We start from the raw sequence: 21284 nt of genomic DNA on the forward strand, positions 1-21284 counted from the left end.
ATGGCTATCAAGCTGAGCATTTTATAAGCATTATAGCATTTAATTATCAAAACAGCTCCACACGGTAAGAATTATTAACATATCCATTTTACACGTAAGAAAACTAAAGTTCAGAGGCGGTGGGGAGCTCGCTCAACATGGCAAGCGGCTGGAGGCACTCAGATTTAAATCCACTCCTCTTGAGGTCCAAAGCCAGTGGTATTAATTCTGGCAAAGCGCTAACCTTCTTTCAGCAGAGCAGTGGGCAGTGGACACAGAGACATGGTGTGAGTGTCTAGACTAAACGGCCACAGCAGAGGCAAATCCCCTATGCCCAGAAGACAGCTTTGTCCCCAATGTCATTGGCTGGTCACTGGTCACTTGCACTGTGAACGCCTTCTAGGGTGGCAGGCTTCCACCATGTGTTGGGGGCACCGTGAGCCTGTCCCCTACCACACGGAGAGCTATGGGAAGGCACAGCTCCATTCCAGTCTGACCGAGGTCACAACGGTGGAGATAGGCAGAGGAGGGTGCTGCCAGTTTGTTGCTGGAATTCTGCGCCTCCTCAGCAGGGACACCGCAAGTATGGATATGTCAAGTTCACAAAATAGGTAAAAGGGAGTGGGGAGGAGGGGTCTTATGTGCAAGGGTGTAGGGGCCAAGGTCTGGGGTTCCCAAGGGAGGAATCCTGTGGGATGGGGGAGTGGTTGTCTCAGGCTGACCCTTTGGTCCTGGATAGTAGCAGGAGGGCATGTTTTGCTGCATCCTTTGACCCAGACCCCCATTCATTTTGTCCAGCTATTGCCAGTGCTGGTGGTGTCTAGCTTGAGTCTGTTTGTGTGGCTGCTCACACTCCAGTGTCTCCTGGTCTCCAAGAACAGGTTTCACTGACCGCCCCGTACCCAGCACACAGGGTCCCCCATAAGCAACTGGCAGAGCCTGACCTCCTGCTCGCATGGAGGTTCCTGTGATCTCCCTGCCCTGGGTTCCCCTTTCTTCACCCCTACTGTGTTTTGTTTCTACTTCTGTGGGGGCCCAAGAACCTCACAGGGATGGGGCATTCTACAATCTAAGATCTGGCCTAGAGGCCTTCAGATCCAGGCTGGGCATGGCCCTCATGCCAAGGGTCTGCTTCAAGGCCTGAGCCAGTGGGGGGTGTAAAGGGCTGGACAGAGTCTGGAAGCACCGCAGAGGTGTGGGCTCTCCTTCCTCTGGCGGAATGGGTTTGCAACCATCACAGGCATGCCACAATCCTCAAGGCAAACTGAGAGAGAAGCGACGGTCCTGCGTACCCTAAAACGATGGAGAACTTGGTCACCCACTGAGGCTGATGCGGTCCAGGGCTGCTCGGTGGCATCACGATCCCCTGGGAGGGGGGGGTTGGTTAAACACAGGCTGAGGGGCTAGGTTGGGGCCTGAGAATCCACACCGCTGACAAGTGCCCAGAGGATGTTGGTCCTACTGGGAACTCATTACAGACACAGAGGCTGCCTGAGCCCAGGCAGATGGACTCCTGGATGTACTGAATGCCAAAGGGTCGCACACAGCTGCCCCCTTAAAGAAGTGCCCTCGGCCCCTGGCTTATCCAAAAGAGATGCCTCAAGGCTCCAACATCACAGGCCCCCGGCTCCATGGGACAGACCCAGCCCAACGACAGGCTGTAACGACTCACCTGCAAGTTCCTCTCCTTTGGCCTTGTTACCAAGAGTTTGGAGAAAGGGCCACTGGGGCCATTTTTGTCCCTCCTCCTACTCTGTCTCAGGGGGGAGCTCTGACCTTCCCTCACTGGCCGGACTGCCAGGGGTGAGAGCCCAGCCCCCAGTCCAGAGGTCCGGGGAGGGGCCTGGGGCAGGAGGTGCTTCTTTCTTCCTCTCTCTCTCTCTTCCTTCCTCCCTTCCTTCCTTTCTTCTTTCTTTCTTTCTTTGAGAGGGAGAGAGAGAGAGTACAAGCAAGGGGGAAAGGGCAGAGGGAGAGGGAGAAGCAGGGAGCCCCATATGGGACTCGATCTCAGGACCCCGAGTTCATGAGCTAAGCCGAAGGCAGACACTTAACCCACTGAGCCACCCAGGCACCCTGCAAGAGACGCTTCTGTACAACACTGAGGGCACAAAATACTTGGGGTCAAGGGAACGATGGTCTCATCCTGCCTCTGCCACTTCCTGGCTGTGTGTCTTCAGACAAGCCACTTGCCCTCCGAGTCTCAGGGACACATCTGTAAAAATGAGGATAATTCCGTCTCCCTCCAAGATGGACAGGAAGGTTAGATAAGGCGGTTAGAGAACCTACCCGGCTTACCGGCCAATGACGACAGAGGCAGCACTGCACAGTCTGGGGAGTGTTCATATGGGCAACATTTGTTACTCAGTCGGTCTGCCAGTCGCTTGACAAACCTGTCTCAGACCCTGCTCCAAACCACATGCAAAGCTGCGCACCAGCATTTTATGAGCACGTCTGACTCTAACAACGACCCTGCGGGGTAGACAGCATCAGCCCCCAACTACTTGAGGCTCAGAGAGGGCGAGTAACACCCCAGAGCACCCAGCAGGGCAGAACAGGGACCCTGGGGCCAGCAGGGTCCCGTGAAGCCCTATTGCCCAGGCACTAGGAGGCCCCATCCCAGTGGCAGCCACAGTCCAGCCCAGCCCCACTCGTGCGCTGAACTCTCCCGCGGACGCTTCTCGTCCAGATGCTCTAGGCTGCGCAGCTTCCACAGTGCACTGACGCTCTCCTCCAGAGCCTTAATATTTAGATGAGTTTTATTTGTCTTGCTGCCTTTTCTAAAGATTCCGAGCTCTAAATGGACAAAGCCACAAGATGAGAGAGAGCGCACGCAGGAGACTGACTTTTTATGATCCAGCCAGAGCAGGGGGAAAATGACTCCAATAGATCTCAAGTTTATGTGCTGCAGACATTCCGCGGAGCCAGAGATTGGTTCCCAGCAACGCCGACGGTACATTAAAAGCTCATTTTCCCAAACATGGTGCTGAATATGCACTCGGAGGAGAGGGCCATTATGCCGGCTAATGTCGAAGCTGCCGCTGACGGATGCTGCTGTGATTTTCCCTGAATTCTCCCTCCTGACTCGCGAGCAGGTCTCCGAGGGAGAGAGGGGGTCTGCCAGGCTTGGCATCTCGCCCAGAATGGAAGTTAAATGCCTGACCCTTGCACAGCTGAGGCCAGAGGGTCACGGCTCCAATTAGGAGCCTGGCGGGGGGTGGCGAGGATGGCCACCAGAGGGCACCTGAGCGATCATAAAACATCACGGACAATCCCAGTGGAAGGGGTGGCGACTGGGTGTGAACAAGGAAGTCTGGACAGGTGTGAAGTTTCCTCTTTTCCGGCTTCTGCTGCTGTTCTCTGGCCCCTAGGGCCCAACCCCAATGCCACCTCCTCCAGGGAGCCTTTCCTGCTACTACTCTCCTCTGAACTCCCCAGTATTCACCTGTTCCTTGTTCCTAACCCCGACCCTTCCTACTTCGTGCTATGCTTCCTTGAGGACAGGAATGGCTTGACTCGGAGCCGAATTCCGAGCGCGGGTCTCAATCCCGGCTGGTCCACTCCCTCGCTCACTCCTTTATTCATTCACCCACTCCTTTAAAGGCTGTACAGGTTAGATATTGGAATACGTGGGAGTCAGCCCACGTTCGAAGCTCGGCGCCACCACTGACAGCTGTGTAGCCAAGTGATTCGCCTCTCTGTGCCTTGGTTTCTTCCTCTGTCACGCGGCAACACTAAGCGTACCTCCTTCTCGGGTGAAAGATGAAACGAGATAACAAACAGAAAGGGCTTAGGCGGGTGCCAAACACATCATCAGAGCTAACTAAATGCTGGCGGACTACAGTCAGAGATAATTCAGCCACTGCGTAGGAGAAAAGTTGGCCAAGAGGAGATGGGGTCAAACCAGACGTGGTCTTTGCTCTCCGCAGGCGAAGATAAGGCCTCTCCGACCACAGTGAGCACGCACAGCGTGCCCAGGGGCTGGCCTTCGTGGTTCCGTTCTTGGACATGGTCTGCATCAGAAAGCCGCCAGCTCCCGCCTGCCGAGGGGGCAGCGAGGCTGAAATGAGAGCCACGGGACGAGGCAGGCGGACGCCACGCGAAGATCATGGCTGCTGTGACCCGGCCCCTCCCCCAGGCTGTGAGCCCTTCCGGGGCATCTTCGAATCCCCTGTGGCTCAGGTTTCCCTCTTCGGGGCAACCTCCATTCACCTGTGCACAGTCTGGAGGGTGCGGAGAGCACGGAGCTCGGAGTCAGAGGCTCCGGTTCAAGTTCCAACTCCATCCTTCTACTCAGAACATGACCTTGGACGTGTAATCTCTCTCCTCCCATTCATTCGGTCAATAAACAGACCCGGAGGGTGATCCGCTAAGGAGGCCCTTTGCCAGAGGCTGGTGCCAGAGAAAGGTGTGAGCACAGACTCAGGCTTCTCCGAGGCTGTCCCAGGCTGGCAGCGCAGACGGACCTCTGAATGGACGGCCACCTGCCTCCGTGAACTCAGGCTGCTCCCACGTTCATTTGCACTTTTCATATACTGTTCATCATGGGGTTTTTTTTGTGTGTGTGGTAATTTTGATTTAAAAAAAATATATCTCAGTAAGACACCGTTTATCTTGATTACTGAGGTTTTTGGTGCTCCCTCAAATATTTAGATTGAAGACAAGTGCCTCGCTTGTCTCACTCCATTCCCAGCCCAGAGGATCCCGACAGCCTCAAAGAGAAGGTGACTTCTGAACTGGGTCCTCACACAGGAAAAGGAGTTCAGCAGGTTGACAAAGGGGAAGAACCTTCCAAACAGAAGAAACAGCAGGCAGGGGTCCTCACCCACGGCTGATTTTGTCCCCCGGGGAACATTTGGCACTGACTGGAGACATTGTGTGTGTGTGTGTGTGTGTGTGTGTGTGTGTGTGTGTGTGTGTGAGAGAGAGAGAGAGAGAGAGAGAGAGATTTTGATGGACGGTGGCATGCCACCAGAGGCCAAGAATAGCAGTGGAAGCCATGGTCACTGCCAGACATCCTTAATGCCCAGGCCAGCCTTTTCCCCACCCCTACAGAGAACTTCCCCACCCAGATGTCGTAGTGCTGGGTTGAGAAACCCTGCACTACAGAGCACCGAGGTGTGAGACATCGTGGCATCACGCTACCTTGGGCTGGTTGCTTGGCCTCTGTAAGTCTCAGTCTCTGCATCTGAACCATGGGGATACCAACGGGTTGCTGGGAGAGGTCATGGGACCAAGTCTGTACACAGCAGGTACTCAAAACATGCCTACGCCCCCTCCTTTTCCCCTTTGAACGCGCCTCAAACTTTAGAGCAAACAGTTCTCAGAAGAGACAGCGTCCCTGGGTTCCAAAGAAAACTGGGACACGGAAAAGAACACATTCTGTTCTTTTCCGACCTTTCTCTTCGTGAAAACCACGAGTCTTATCTCTCAACAAACGGGAGCCTGCTCACAGAGAACTAGCCTGTGTGTTGGCTTATCACTGGCCTGAGTTTTAACAGGGAGTGAATTTTTATGACCGAGTTATAAACCTTTGCAAAAACCATTTTTAAACTAAAAACCGCTGACAGCTTCTTAACTACTATAGCTGCTAAATTAAGCATGAGGGATGGGGTGGGCGGGGGATGGGGGGTGTGCAGGAGAGGGTAGAGGAAAACAAAAGTGCCCTAACAGAGTTACTGGAGGTAAAATAATGTTCATTAAAAATAGAAAAACAAACACACACAAAAATCTTTTGTGTTCAACTTCACACTCGTACATCATAATGTTCCAGTAAAAGGCCATTTCCCCCTGAGATAATAAAAGAATTGAATTTTTCCTTATCGGTCATCTATTTTTCTAGCTGAAGCTATTACTCCCGCTCTGGGGTTGCTAGGCAACAAGAAATATTAATAGTGGCTTTTATTAGCTTAGCTTTTGCAGCCGAGTACCAGAATGAGAAAATGGGAAACATAAATGTGTTACATAAATCTTTCAACCTTTCAGAGCTGGTGTTAGTCTCTGTTTTCATAATGATTTATTGAAGTGATGGTTCATTTATGAGAAAAGGGAGTGCAGGATAAGAAAACGGAGCGGTCCCCTGCAGGAGTGTTTGAAAATAAATAATTATAGCAGGAGAGCAAAAGCTGTTTAAAGCCATTTTTCTGAGTTTTATAAAATGTAAAAAGACATATTTCTTTCGCTTACTGCCTCTGAAATAACAAGGGACGGGAATTTCATCTGGACTCGGCTGCATATAAAGAAGGCTTTGGGCATCTGGTTTCCCCACTTAAGGATCCTCAGGGGCCTGTTGTGAGAGCCGCACCCCCGTTCCCGCCCCCAGAGAGGAACGAGATAAAAACAGGGCCCTTGGGAGAAGCCCAAGCCACAGGATCTCCGGGAACCCCTTGCTCTTACCGAGATCCTGCTGCTGGTCAAGCAGCCCGGAGAAGTGGGGTTTGAGGCTCTCGCCTTCTCGGCAGGCAGTGGGACCATCACTTCTCAGCTGCTTTCAAGCTCTGGGCCCCGACTGAGGTCCTGGAGGAGGTAATACACTTCCCTCCAGCCCACTCTGCAGCTGGGCCCTCTCCCGGCGCCCTGCACCTCAGTCTCTAACCTGCTTTGCTCGACACACACCTCTGGGCCCAGGCCCTGGCTGGTGAGCCAGCCTGACCACGTTCTGCCCCAACAAAGCTGACTCCCAGCAGTCTGGCTGGACAAATGGAGATATGAGGATGAAGCCACCCAAAGCCCATCAGCAAAATGAATAACATAGCCCCCTGTATTTATTAGGAGGGCCTACTGTGAGGCAGGCACTGGGCTGAGCATTTTTCCTACCTCTGATCATTGAATCTTCACACGTTCCTACGAGGCAAGGAACACTTCCTCCGTTTTACAGATGAGGAAACTGAGGCTCATGGAGGATTAACCCCTCAGTGTGAGTCACAGGGCGGAGGGTGACCATGGTGCAGCTGGGTTTTGAACTTGGGTCGGCTTAACTCCAGAGCCCATGCTTCTAACTCACGGGTGATACCAAACGCCAAGAAAACAAAAGCACATAAGCAAAACAAAATGCTTTCACAATAGATTACGAAAATGGCCATGAATTCCTGTCCGCCCTGCATTCACACTCTTCTGCAACGTGGCACTGACATTTCTGCCTTCAACAGGTGGGGCCTATTCCTTCGCTCCTTGAATCTAAGCATGGCCATGTGCCGGGCTTTGGCCAAGGGGACATCAGCAAAAGCGATGTGAGGCCAGGTTGGAAAAGTGGTTGCATTCTGGGGCTTATCCTTCCTTGATGCTATCGGGAAACCCGTGCCACGTAAACAGGCCAAGGCCACCATGGGATGAGAAACCACTGGTTCCAGCTGACATCAGGTCAGCTGCCAGGATGTGAACAGGCTCGTCCTCAACCAGGCAGTGCTGGACAAACTATAAGTTGACCCCAGGACCCAGCCAAGCCAGTCCAGATCAAAAGACCTACGGACCCATAGAATCCTAAGAAATAGTAAGTGTTCATCGTTTGCTGTAGGCCACTAAGTGTTGAGGTGGCTTATTACACAGCAAACACTAGCTGATAACAATCATAAACCAAAACAAACAAACAAAAAACCTTAAATGCATTAAGCACAATAAAACAAATAGGTTGGGTTGGGGCGGGGGGTCCTCCATTGCCCCTGTAGCTCAGTCATCCAGACAAGTTTGGGGGGTTGTCTTTGGTGCCTTTTCCGCAGACTCAGGAGGGCAAACCCTGCATCTCTGCTTGAGAGAATCACACAGAGGTGGACCAAATCTCCCAGGGGGAGGAGGGATACGCCCGGGAAGGGAGGAGGAGGAGGAGTTTGGAGGAGAAGAGCAGAGAAGAGGAAGACCGGGGGATAGGTGTGAGAGGAGTTGAACAAGGACCCCCCAGAGTCAGGACACAGGCCCTGCTCCTAGCCCTGAGCCCTGCCCCACACTCCAGGCCCTGACCCAGCGTTGCAGCCTCTCTCACGGGAACCACCTCTAAAGCAAGGGGTTGAAGTGGCAACGAGGACTGCCCAGCTCCCTCCCCGAAAGCCTGCCCCAGGGCACCAGCCTGGAAAGACATTTCCCTTGGCATAGGGTCCCTGGGCCATGGCTCCTAACCCACTCCCAGCAAGAGCTATGGGACAGGAACCCAGAACTAGCACTCGGGATTTGACCCACGTTGGTAAGACTTGAGCCCCCTGGGCCGGGGGCACGGGTGGAGGTGGGAGCCGAGGGTCTATCCAAACTCAAACCCTTGTGCTCACCCATGTGTCACGGTCGGCAGAGCGATTATTCCCCTTCTCCCACCTGTGAGTTCTCCAGAACTGGAATCCCAATCCCCATTCCACAGATGGGCAAACTGAGGCTGGGAGAGAAGCGACTGGTCGGAGGTCCCAGAGAAAGCCAACAATAGTCAGCTCTGGGAGAGAGTGCTTGAGTGCCAGCTGCCTGCCACACCCGTGCTAACCGAGGCCCAAGACGGCACCACCCAGCTCCAGTGACCCACCGGGCTCGGGAAAACCCCAGGCTTCCCAAACCACCAGAACGGATGACTGGCGTGGGGACAGCTCTGCCAGGACTCCTCTCCACCGTCGGGCCCGCCTCTACTTCTCGGGCCTCTCCGGGGGCTCTCTCTGACCTGACAGGAGGCACAGATTTCCCGGGACTTGTTTGGCAACATCCAGCACTGTCCCTTCCCAGGGTAATTCTTCTCCTGGGTATGCCGGGACCATAAGCTCGAACATTTCCCAAGGACGACTCCAAAATAAATTATTTCAGACTTAACAGAGGCTGCTTAATAAATTCCACTCTTCTAGTTTCTTTGGGTATTTTAGAAACTGATTTATACATACAATATCTCTCTCAAAATGAGACAATCAACACAGGATAAAATTATTGAGTTATGAAAATAGGGGTCAGATGGAGGTGCAGTGCTTTAAATTAAACCGGCAAAATGTATCTTTCATACTAAATTGACTCTTTTTGTCTTGGAAATGAATGTTTAATCAGTTAAGACGCTGAAGTCGAGGGAGAAGCTTTAAGCATATTTAATTTTGTAAGAGGGGCCCAATTCCAATACTGCACAGGATTCCTGCCAGCAGCCATACCTTAAAAGCAAAAAAGCCGACTGCCAGGGGACAGGGACAGAGGACCAGAAGGAAATCGGTAGCCTCTGGGCCCAGAGCCAAAAGGGCTTGGCACAAATGAGATGGTTGTCAGACACCCTGGCCTCACCCACCTCTCCGGGGACGACATCCCTGACACATCTCAATCTGTGCAAACAGCATCTGTGACCTGCTGGCCATCAGGGCACCTTCGGGGCCACCTGCGACCCTGCGGCCCAGCTGTTCCATCTCTCAAGCTCCTGGTAAATTGGAGAGGTGCACAGTAGCAGAGAGAGCTGGGTTCAAGTTCTGCTTGAACTGTGTGACATTCATTCACTCATTTACTCATGCCGTGTTTCTAGAACCCACTATGTGTCAGGTCATCATTTCCTAAAAGTGCCTCTTCTGGGCACACACAGCAGCGTGCCCGGATTCTTTGAGAGCACTTGCTGCTTTTCCAGAAGTGCAGCCTTCACCTGCCTCTTGCCTGCACCAGCATTCCTCGAGGGCTTCGTAGAGCCAGGGCTCAGAACCATGCCTGGGGCCTAGGAGGCTCTTCATAAAGGTGCTGTCCAGGGGATCACCACGGTAGGTTGAAAACAGGCCCCCAACAATATCAGGTCCTAATTCCTGGAACCTGTATTTGGGAGGAAAGTCTTTGCAGGTGTAATTAAATGAAGGTTCTTGAGATGGGCGAAATATCCTGGATTAACCCTAAATGTTATCACACGTGTCCTTATGAGAAAGGCAGAAGAGACTGCACAGACAGAGAGAGGGCCAAGTGAGGTCGGAGTGATGTGGCCATGGGCTAGGATGTCAGCCACCTCTAGAAGCCAGAAGCAGCAAGGGAGGGACCCTCCCCAGAGCTTCTGGAGGAAAGTCACCCCTCCTGACACCCTAATGTGGGCCCAGCAATTCAGATTTCAACCTCAGAGCTCAGAGAGAACCGGTTTCTGGCATTTCAAGATACCGCACTGGCAACAATTTGCTCGAGAGCTGTCGGAAGCCAATACAATCACCTGCCTGCTCTGAGCCTCCTTTTTCCGACGGAATGATAGCCGCCTCGCTCGGTTCTTGGGAGCAGCGTGTAAACAGTTTGTAAAGTCCTCCATCCGCACTGCACTTGACACCTAGCAGGTGGCCACACAATTCTACCATTGCCCTCGGGGTGCACATCCACACAGGCACAGACGCACGCCTGCCTCCTACCGCTCGGACAAACTTGAAAAACTTGTCTCTAAGGGCGACTTGTGTCTCTTCACCAGAGAGGCCTGACAGAGGGACATGACGGACGTGTGCTTATCGAGTTTCCGGTTTGGTCCATCGCCCTCCCGGGGATAAAACAGTTTGGCTTCTCTTTCGTTACAGAACGAGGGAATATAAAACTCAGTGAGCCCTTGACACCTGATCAATGGAAGAATGAGTGCTATCTGAATTTGTGAAGCATCTCTACCCTGAGCTAGTTTTAAAGAAATCTCGAAAATGACTGCAAAGTGCTTATTTGGACCAAGCCCAACCAAAACATACCCAAGGAGGAGTGATCAGAAGGTCATTTCTGACATACAGACCACATTCCTTGTCATTATCAGAGCTATTATAAGCAGGTGGCCCTACAAAGTTATCTGCAATCTGTTCCTTTAGGTAAATGAGACTCATGGGAAAGACATCCCCGTTTGGTTACAGTGGGAATTCACTTTTATTACCCATCATCCCGATAATAAAGATTCCCTGATTGTTTACTCTCTGCCAGGCGTTTTTCTAAGACTTGGCACATATTATCTCCAATACTTCACTGTAGTCTTGAGGTGGGTACAGTTAGGATCCCAACACAAGGGCATGAAGCTCCAGAGGAGGACCAGGACCCAAGGCAGGTCCGTGGGACTCCAGAGCCCACACACTGTCTCTCCTGCCCATCGGCACCAAAGGCCAGCAGGACCAGAACCCAGGACCACAGCCATACAGGCCCTTGTATTCCAAGCCTTCCCTGGGGCACACGCCCGAGGGGTCTGCTGGCCCTTTCCTGGCTTGTGCTACCATAAGCCCCCAACAGGGACACTCTGGAGTAGTGCCCTTTTGTGAACAATGAGCTGGGCAGGCAGCTAAGTCACATCTTTCTAACGAAGTGGAATTAAAACGGTATGGCTCTGGAATCTTCAGGTCTCTTAGAGAAGAGGAAGCCAAGGACCTGCATTGTGGATGGGCCCCAGAGAAAAGTATTCGTCAAGAAATGGAGTATCGGTTTCCACTGAGCACTTTAGTCCAACCCGGAATGTTATAAAATGTGGAGCTTGAGTTGGCTACCTCCCTCTCCCCTCTGTCCCTCCTACTTTTTATTTCTTACCTGGATTCAAAGAAGGAAAAAATGTGATGTAGCTCACAAAAATTCATAGGGGACCTCAGCTTTTTTTTTTTTTTTTTTTTTAAGCAGGGAGATTTGGTGGTAACGAGTAAACAGTAAGTAAAACACTGTCTAAATGGTTACAGTACACACTAGTCTGTCTGAAGGCTCCGGGCATCGGCTAAAATGGGGCCACACCCGTGGCTGTGGCCCCTGAGCATGGTCTGCAGAGATAAACACGAGCCAGCCAACACCATGTGATGCCGACAGGGAATCAGCTGTGCAGTCCCTCCTCCCCCGCCATAGATGAGTCTGTGACCCAAGCTGACAAAATTGAAGATCGCTTCCTCCTGGACACAATGCTGGTTGGTCCAGCTGTGCTCCATCATGGTCCTCCCTAGAAGATCCAAACTGTCACTTGCCAGAGATGTCAGGCAAGATGTGGGTTGCCAGCAGCCATTATGCCCGCTGTGTGGAAATGGGCATGGGATAAGGCCCTCATGATGCTACTAGGGTTTCTGGATCCAGCCATACCTGAAACCCCTCATCCACTGGATACTTCCATCTTTTTTGCTTAAGCTAGAATAAGTTGTATTCCTGTCACTTAGGAATGAACTTAAGAGTTGTGAGTAATATATAATATTATAGACAAACAAAAATGACCATAGTTATTCAGGAGAAGTACTAGAATTCCCTTAAGGGATTTTTTTTATTACACAAAAAAATGTTCCACTAATTTTCTATACTCTTGATTGTTCAAACCAGCCATTATGCTAAGAAATCATGTATCTCCTTAGCATAAGATTCAGGACCCTTATGATCCAGGTGCTGCTACCCCTTTCACCTCCCTCTCTCCCTCTCTGGCTCCAGGTCCATTCTCCCCTGCCCTACAAAGAGAATGAACCCCATGCTGTCCCCAAGAATGATACAAGCCCTCCTGCCTCTTGCTTTTGTACATGCTATTCCTCCAGCTTGGAAGTTCTTCTCCTGTCCTAGCCTGCCGGCTCATTTTCTACTTATCCTGAAACTTTAACTCAGCAATCACCCTTCTCCCTGGCAGCCTAAACAAGAAAGAAGGTATAATATTTTTTAAAACATTATGATTCTATTTATATGAAATGTCCAGAATAGGAAAATACCTAGAGACAGGAAGTAGATTAGTGGTTACCTAGGGCTGTGAGTTGTGGGGGGGTTATAAAATGTTCCAAAATGGACTGAGCTGATAGTCATACAATCCTGTGTAAAATCTAGGGAGTTGTCCTCTTTAAATGGGTGAACTGCACGGTTTGAGAATTACATCTCAATAAAGTCATCATAAAATAAAAATAAAGATGAGATTATACTATTACAAATAACAGTAAAACAAGTACTAACAAGACACTATAGACAGAGCTCCAGGAGTTACCTGTGTGAGGATGTAAATTGCCCTCCATGCCCTCCCCTCATATTCGGCAGATCCCATGCAAACATCCAAGCCCACGCCCTGCACACAGGCAGAGGGTCCTCATCAAAACACTGGCATTCTGCTCCCCTCTCAACCCCCTTCCCTGCTGTATCCAGCAGAACCATGGGGAGGGGTGTGACAGACTCACCGTGGGCAGCTGGCCAGACAGCAGGTGGCTGTCCTGGGCCAGCATGTTGGACACCATGATGGCTGGGAGGTCCATGGCCTGGTAGGAGTAGGCGGGGAGCAGTCCGTTGGGCGTGAGGCTGTGGCACAGCGAGTGGTAGCCAGCTTCGTGGTCCCCCAGGTGCAGGAGAGATGGCTCAGGGAGGTTGGGAGGTGTTATTGGGGGGATCTCATAGTCTTCGTTGCTCTCGCTCTGGCTGCTGTAGGTCTAAAACATCAAAAGGGTATGTTGTTGGGGCTCGGTGTCTTACAACTGAAGAACATGCTTAATAGCACCAATAATAGCAACAAAATGGTAACAACTTCTTGACAAAGGAAAGAAGGGATGATTCCTCTGGAAGGGAGACAGTCAAGATGGCCCCATGACTTGGTTAGATTCCTGTCCCATCTCCAGATGGGTGTGCCCTCCCTCTAGAGGGTCTATATAAAAAACCTGCCCCCCTGGAGAGTGGGACCCGCTCCTGTTCCCACCTTCTTCATTTTCCATCAGGTCTGGACCCCACAGCCCACCATGAGTCTGTCTGTCTGGACCCCGCAGCCCACCATGAGTCGGTCTTCCACACCCACCCATTTTAGAGACAGGAGGATCCAGGTCCAAAAGGAAAGTAGCCCAGCCACGGTTAGTCCAAGAGTGGGGAATGGACTGAAGTATCCTGATTCCCTGACTGGTGGTCTTCCAGAGCAGTTGGTCACCTTCCCCTTGTGTCCCCTGAACACCCAGCCCACGCGGGTCCTGTCCTGCTCTTTCTCATCTTGGTAAATGGTACGAAGGCACCCCTAGAAGCACAACCTAGGAGCCATACTGGATACCTTCCTCTCCAATCCTTGTTTGTTTGCTTTCCCCACTCACGGCACTGACCAGGAAGCTCCAGCACAATGCTCAATAGAAATGGCAAGAGCAGGCAGCCTTGCTTTCTACCTTACCTTAAAGATCTCAATGTTTTACCACTAAGTACAATATCTACCGTAGGTTCTTAAAGATGTTCTGGAACAGCATGAGACATGGCTAGTTTGTCAAGAAGGTGTTCATTTTTCTTTCAATTGTGTGTGCTTTGTTGTTGTTGTTTGGCTTTTATTGGACTCCTTTTCCCCGCATCTAGGGGAAAGCTCGAGCGATTTTGCTCCTTTAATTCAGTTAACATGGTATATCACTTCACTTGGTTTTTCTAAGGTTAAAACAGCCTTGCATTTCTTGAATCAATATCTGTTGGAATTTGAATCTAATTCAATGGAAGACCCACAGCTGGTGCCTGAGATTAAAAGAATGACTAGGAGAGGGGACCCAAGGAAGACTCAGTCCCTCCCGATCAAGGAAAACAATTTCCTTGAGCCTTTTTTTTCTTTCCCAATCAAGGAATATAAATATCTAGCATTTAGTGAGCACATAGTATGTGCCAGGTGTAAGCACTTTACAAACATTTAATGAATTAATTCTTACAACATCCCTATGAAGGAGGTTCTGTTGTTTTATGCCCATTTTATAGATAGAAAAACTAAGACCCAGAGAGGGGGATTTACTTGCCCAAAGTCACATAGTTAGAAAGAAATCTCACTCCAGTTCCCTCCCTCCTCCTCTAATTTACACTATCTGCAAAGGAAGATACATATTCTTGTCTGTAACACAGCTCCTGGGAATCTTGGTTCTTGGTAGACTCTCTTGGAGAATTAGAGAGATAATCCACACCAGGGTGAACACACTTGGGGAATTAGAGACACATCCTGGGTCATATCAGAGACACATTTGTAATTAGGGAAACACAGGAGGCCATTATAGATATGGCTAGTGTATTAGGGACACATGTCTACCTTGACATGGATGGCTCCTGGGTTCCCTAGTTGAACGTTTTTTCCTGGCTTTATTGAGATATACTTGACATGTAATTAATCTCTAATTCTTAAAAGAATCCTGTGTTTATCTCCAGTTGACAGATCAGAAAATCAAGATCTAGAGGCTTCACGCACGTTCGATAGTAGGAGGAAACTGGGTCCAATCCACCTCTTTCTCCCATAACACCGCAATGTCTTCAAGGAGTCTCCAGGCACAAGTCCTCCACACTGAGACTCTCCACTCTGCACCCAGTACCCTCCCTTAAAATAAATACATTCTGAACACTCCATGTTTAAGAACTAGTATGTCTCTACTGGAGAACGGGGGAGGGTGGAGGTAGAGAGAAAGAAAGAGTGAGAACGAGAGAGAGAGAGAGAGAGAGAGAGAAAACCCTTCAAACATCCTAACATGGTCATCCTAGGGAGGATGAAAATGATTTTTCAAGTTTTGATGCATTTTGGTGCACATATGTGGGTGTTAGTGTAATTTTGTCCTTAGGCTCATCTCCTCCAAGATAAAGTGCCCACAAGTCAACTGGTATAATTATAGGGTTAAGGCTATGAGTATAATTATAGGGTTAAGGCTATGAGGGTTTGGCGAAGATAGCTACAGGGAGGCAGGATGGAGAAGGGGACAGAGTACCCCCCAAGTAATCAGAACTGGGTGGAGGAAAGAAAGCACGCCATGCCTCCCTCTGCTCCTCCATGCCTGGCACCTGGCTAGTAAAACCCCCACAATGATAGGAACCCAACCACCCACCCCTTCTCACCCTCACCAAGAAAGTTGGGCAAAATTCCGGCCACATTTCACCAGAAAGCATGGTTAGCAGCTGTGTGATGTCTTCATGCCTCCGGGATCCACTCTCCCTCAACTTGTTCATTTCCATGGCGGTTCTCCCCAGCCTGTCTTCTTTCCTCATTCTCCAGCACCCTCTCTACCCATTCGCCCGGTGCAGATGACCAATCACCCTCGACTTCCCAGGGAAAACAGAAAATAACCCTAGCAGCATCCTGATGCCAGAACCACAAACTTGCACATTTGGTACCAACTTGCTCTTCTTTTGATGCCAAAAGAGCCATCCCTCCTTCCTAAAGCCAATCTCCCTGTCCACGTACCCAATGACCTTCCCCCTCCCCTTCCCCCTCTGTCCAAGGACCTCGGACATCCCACGAACACTTCTTGCTCCTGGCTCTCTGGCATCCCCCTCCACTGGACCAGTCTCTTCGGCACTGAAACATGCTCACCTCTCCCCGGGCTTGCACACCCCCTCACTCTCCCCAGCTGCCACCACCTCCTCCCCTGTCTTCCTCACCTCTCAGCCCCTCTTCTTCATCTCTCACTCACTACACAGCCCCCTGGGACTTGCCTCCTCTGCCCCCAAGCCCACCCCCCACTTCCAGTGGCCTCCACGGCTCCAGATCCAATCAGATTGTTTCAAACCACACTTCACTCAGGGATGTTGGTCCAACTGATTCCTTCCCTTCCTCTTGAGGACGCCCCTCCTTCAGCATCCACGACCTCATACCGCCCACCTTCTTGCTCTCCCTTCTCCTTCTCCAATGCCAATTCCTCTTCGCTACCCAACCTTCCCTGCTGGAGGTTCTCAGCCTCAGTCCTGACTCTCCTCCTTTCCTGCTCTACACCCTCCCCCTAGCTGACCTCAGGCTCAGTTTTAACTGCCATCTAGGAGCCACATTTCCGCCTTCAGTCTTGGTACCATCTGAGCTCCCGAGGTGCGCATCGAAACACCTCCCCTGCCCCAATATTCCCACCTGGGGTCTCACAAGCATCTCAAGGGCGGCGTGTGCAAAGCTGCAGCCACACTGCCCTTCCCCACCTGGGTCCCTCATCCGGTCCTCCGTGCAGCTAATAAAGACACCAACTTGGGGTTTACCCTCGGTCACCCCTCAAATCCAGTGGAACGCCTCTGAACTATCTTTTAAATCTACCTACCTCTCTCCATGCCCACCACCGCCGCCCTGGTCCAAGCCACACCATCTGCTACCTGGACAACCGCCACAGCCTCTGCCCTGCTCTCGGGCTCTTCTCCCCCCAAATCCGTCCCCTTCATGTAGCCCGAGTGGTCTCTAGAAAGAGGACCACCTCCCCACGCCACTCCGTACTTACCAGGCTTTCGTCGCTCCCCGCTGTCCTGAGGATAAAGTCCACAGTCTCAGACACAGCCCTGTCATCCTCAATGGCTGCCCCCCGACCCCTTCAGACCCAGTGACCTTGCCTGCCTCCAGGTCCTCGCACTGGCTGTTCCCTCTGAGGGAATGCTTAGCTCACCACGCATCCTCCCTTCATCTGGCTCATTACCACGGGTCCCCCCGCAACAGGCTGGTTTGGATGACTTTGCCCATACTCTCTAGAGTGGGTTAGAACCCATTACACAGCCCCAGGAGGCTCTGCATTCCCCTCGGAAGCACTCATCGAACGTGTGGTTAATGAACTGCTTGCATAATTATTTGTTTAATGTTCACTGTGAGTCCTGCCAGGACAGCCCTTGTTGGTCCTGCTTCCCAGAACCTGGCACAGAGGAAGAGCTCAGAAATAACTAGCTGAATGGATGAATGAGCCAGGCCCCCGGGCGGACGCCGTGAGCATACGTCTCACTCTGGGACGGCCCTGGACATGGGCGAAATTGGTCCCTGAGGCACAGGAGTGCAGTGTGTGGTCGAGAACCGGAGCGTCTGGGTTTGAATCCTGGTTCCGCCACACACGAGGTGTGTGACTTTGGGCACACCTCTCTGCCTCTCTGCCTCTGTTTCCTCATCTGTGAGAAGAAGGCAGTACAGCAGGTGCTACAGGGTGGCTGTAAAGAGTAAGTGAGTCAACACAGGGGGGCTGCTCAGGACACTGCCTGGTGCGGAGTCAGCCCCCTCGGTGATGGCTGTCATTGTTGCCACTGCTGCTCTTCCTCAGAGTTTCAGAGACATTAGGGAATTTCCCCAAGAACACACAGCAAGTAGACAGCAGCTCACTCACTCGTTACCCTCACCGTGAGCATTCTGAACTCCTCACACCCCAAGCCTGCGTGCCGTGGGATGATGTCTTGAGCCTGACTACCACGATGGGCTGGGGGCTGACTGGATTTAGGTGGGACTCAGCCACGGGCATCATATCATCCCAGAAAGCAGGGTCCTAGGAAGCCTCCCTCCCCCAGCTGCCCTGCCCATCCTGCGGCAAGATTCCCCTCCCCATATTCCCCCACAGCAGCCCCGTGTTTGGGCGCCCCCCAGGCTCCCATACATCTGCAATTATTTTTGATTCTTTAATTACCTTTTATTTGTGTCCCCCACCCCCAATACCAGGCTCCAGGAGGACAGGGGTAAGACTGTCTCGTCATCAACACCTAGCACAGTGCCCGGCACATAGTAGGTGCTCAGTTAGAATATGGTAAATGTACATACAAGATGGGGACTCTGCCAGACTTTAGGTTTAGAGCCCCCCTAGGTGTGTCTGTACCTGTTCCTCCCGACAGACGTAAGTCCTTCAGTCACCTGTGGCTTGTGCCCCTCCACCACCGCCTCCTGGGCCGTCCGCCCCACCCACCCCCTGCCCCCAGAGCAGGTGCTGGCACAAGTGCTAAATGACTACACAAGTCCATTCCTTTCGTTGAAAACGAAAACCTCAAAACACTGGAACCAGCCCAACCAACCAGAAGCCTTTTGCAAAAATAAGCATCTGTTGCATCAAAATATTGGAATAACACAATTATGACAATCCATTTAAAGAGGTGATTAGCACACTTAAAAATAACTAAACATGCAAACACTACATGCCTCCCTCGAACGCGATCAAATCCTAAATGGAGGACACCGGAATACCGCCCACTCTGTGGCTGCTTCTCACGGAGCACCCACTGTGGGCCGGCCGCTGGAGCCGGCTTTCCCACACGCGTTCTCCGGCAAACCCACGTCAGTTCTGCAAAGAACTCATAGGACTATTCTCTCCATTTTGCAGGTGAAGAAGATGAGGCTGAGGAAGTGAGGGTGTCGCATAGCCAGAAGTCTTGGATGGGACCAAACCCAGATCTTGTGACTCTGAATCCAGCATTTTCCCTACACTGGGTCAGAGAGGTCTTCAAGATTCCTTTCTCACTCCCCCTGAGAGATGGGTTTCCCTGCCTCCACTCTTGCTATGGTCTTTTCTCCCTCAGGGGCCAGAATCATCCTGTGAAAATGTCAGATCACATCACTCCTCTGCTCACCACCCTCCGGTGGACCCCTTGTCACTCAGAGTAAGAACAGAGCCCTTATAATGGTCTCCTACACATGCTGTATGGAGTGCCCCCACCTCCAACTCCATCTCCCTTACGTCCCTGACATCTCCCGCCATTCTCCCAGTTCATGCCACTTTGGTCATGATTCTGCCTCAGGGCCTTTGCACTGGCTGCTTCCACTTTCTGGAACATTCTTCTCTCAAATACACAGCTCATCCTTTGCTGCTCATGTTTACTTGAATATCCCCTTCCCAAAGAGTTCCACCCTCACTGCTCAATTTAAAATCAGCCACCAGGGGCGCCTGGATGGCTCAGTGGGTTAAAGCCTCTGCCTTCGGCTCACGTCATGATCTCAAGGTCCTGGGATGGAGCCCAGCATTGCACTCTCCCCTCAGCGGGGAGCCTGCTTCCTCCTCTCTCCGCCTACCTCTCTGCCTGCTTGTGATCTCTCTCTGTGTGTCAAATAAATAAGTAAAATCTTTAAAAATAAATAAATAAATAATAAAAAAATAAAATCGGCCACCAGTCAAGTTCCATTTTCTGTTTGTTTTAATCACTTTTGTGTGTTTATCACCTTCTAACGTTCTTCAGATTTCATTGTTTTATTTCCTCTCTCACCCTACTAGAATGTCAGCTCCATGAAGGAGGAAGTATTCATGTTTTTTTCACTGCTGTATCCCCAGGTTCTTTAACAGTAATGAGTGCTCAGGAAGTAAATGGATGAATGAACGAAGAAATAGACGAACTTCTCACCAAATGCCAGAAGCAAGAGTAGGAAGGAAGAAAATGAACAGTCTGGCAGACCGTGAAGATTCCCCCTTCGGGGAGAAGGCTGGTCTTGGCCGGGACCCGAGGGTAGGACGGGTGACTTGAACCAGAGTTCCTCCCTCCCTAGAAGTGGTGCACGGAAAACCGTAACTGACTGTCCTTTCAGGCAAGAAGTGGAAGGAGGAAGCACTGAGGCAACTGGCGGGGCCAGCACGGGCAGTTTAACGACACGCAAGGAGGTGGGGCTCCCTACCACACAGAGCGGGGTTAGTCGGCGCCTAGAATCACCCACTCCTCAGCTCCTCCATTTGGGCTTCTCTTTCCAAATAACTAAGGAATGGAAATTCAGAGCAAAGCAATATGCCTGGGGTTGAAGGGGCAGGCAGAAGGACAGACTGCCATGCTCTTCATTCACCAGGAAGGGAAGGATGCTAGGCTGAGCCCACCATGTGGCTTGCCCTTTCTGGTCCGGGAAGCCTAAGCCTTCTCCCGGAATTCCTTGGAAGAAGGGGTCTTCACTAAACATCGAACCATGAGAGACCGTGGACTCTGAGAAACAAACTGAGGGTTTTAGAGGGGAGGGGGGCGCGGGGATGGGTGAGCCGGTGATGGGTATTAAGGAGGGCGCAGACTGCACGGGAGCCCTGGGTGTTACACGCAAACGATGAAACATGGAGCACTACATCAAAAACTAATGACGTCCTAGATGGCAACTAGCATAATACATTAAAAAATAATAATTCAAAAAAAGGGACTCCTTGAGTCAGAGGAGTAAACACGGGCCAAGGGGAGGTCTCCTGGCCTTGGGGGGACAGAGCGGAAGGAATCTGAGAGTATCCAGTGGGCCAGAAGACAGCTGCAGGGATAACCTTATGTTCTATGAAATTATCAGAACATACTCTTTCACTTACTATGACAAAATAAAATAACAAATGAATCAAAATTCATCCAAAGGAGGGCGCCTGGGTGGCTCAGAGGGTTAAGCCTCTGCCTTCAGCTCGGGTCATGATCTCAGGGTCCTGGGATCGAGCCCCACATGAGACTCTCTGCTCAACAGGGAGCCTGCTTCCTCCTCTCTCTTTGCCTGCCTGTCTGCCTACTTGTGATCTCTGTCTCTCAAATAAATAAATAAAATCTTAAAAAAAATTCATCCAAAGGAAGTAACACATATATACATACATATACATATCTATATATACATATACATATGTATGTATTCTTTTAAATAGTCCTTTCTGAAACATATACTCAAAGCTCAAACCTAGAAAATGGTTTCAGAAGGGGGTGCCTGGGTGGTTCAGTCTGTTAAGCATCTGCCTTGGCCTTAGGATATGATCTTAAGATCCTGAGATCGAGCCCTGCATCAGGCTCCCTCCTCAGTGGAGAGCCTGCTTCTCCTTCTCCCTCTGCCTGCCACTCCCTCT

At 51.0% G+C, this 21284-nt stretch overlaps 1 protein-coding gene across 8 annotated transcripts in view; it reads right to left on the reverse strand.

Annotated features, from left to right (window-relative positions):
- The window catches only part of TOX2 (TOX high mobility group box family member 2), a 129806-nt gene that overhangs the window by 33408 nt on the left and 75114 nt on the right, over nt 1–21284 (reverse strand). For all 8 annotated transcript variants that reach the window (XM_032350599.1, XM_032350593.1, XM_032350592.1 and 5 more), the window contains one exon: nt 13002–13247. In XM_032350599.1, the coding sequence (XP_032206490.1) occupies nt 13002–13247 (246 nt within the window). The remainder of the gene's footprint in view (nt 1–13001; nt 13248–21284) is intronic.

The sequence above is a fragment of the Mustela erminea genome, chromosome 7, assembly GCF_009829155.1.
Source record: "Mustela erminea isolate mMusErm1 chromosome 7, mMusErm1.Pri, whole genome shotgun sequence".
Taxonomy (NCBI): Eukaryota; Metazoa; Chordata; class Mammalia; order Carnivora; family Mustelidae; genus Mustela; species Mustela erminea.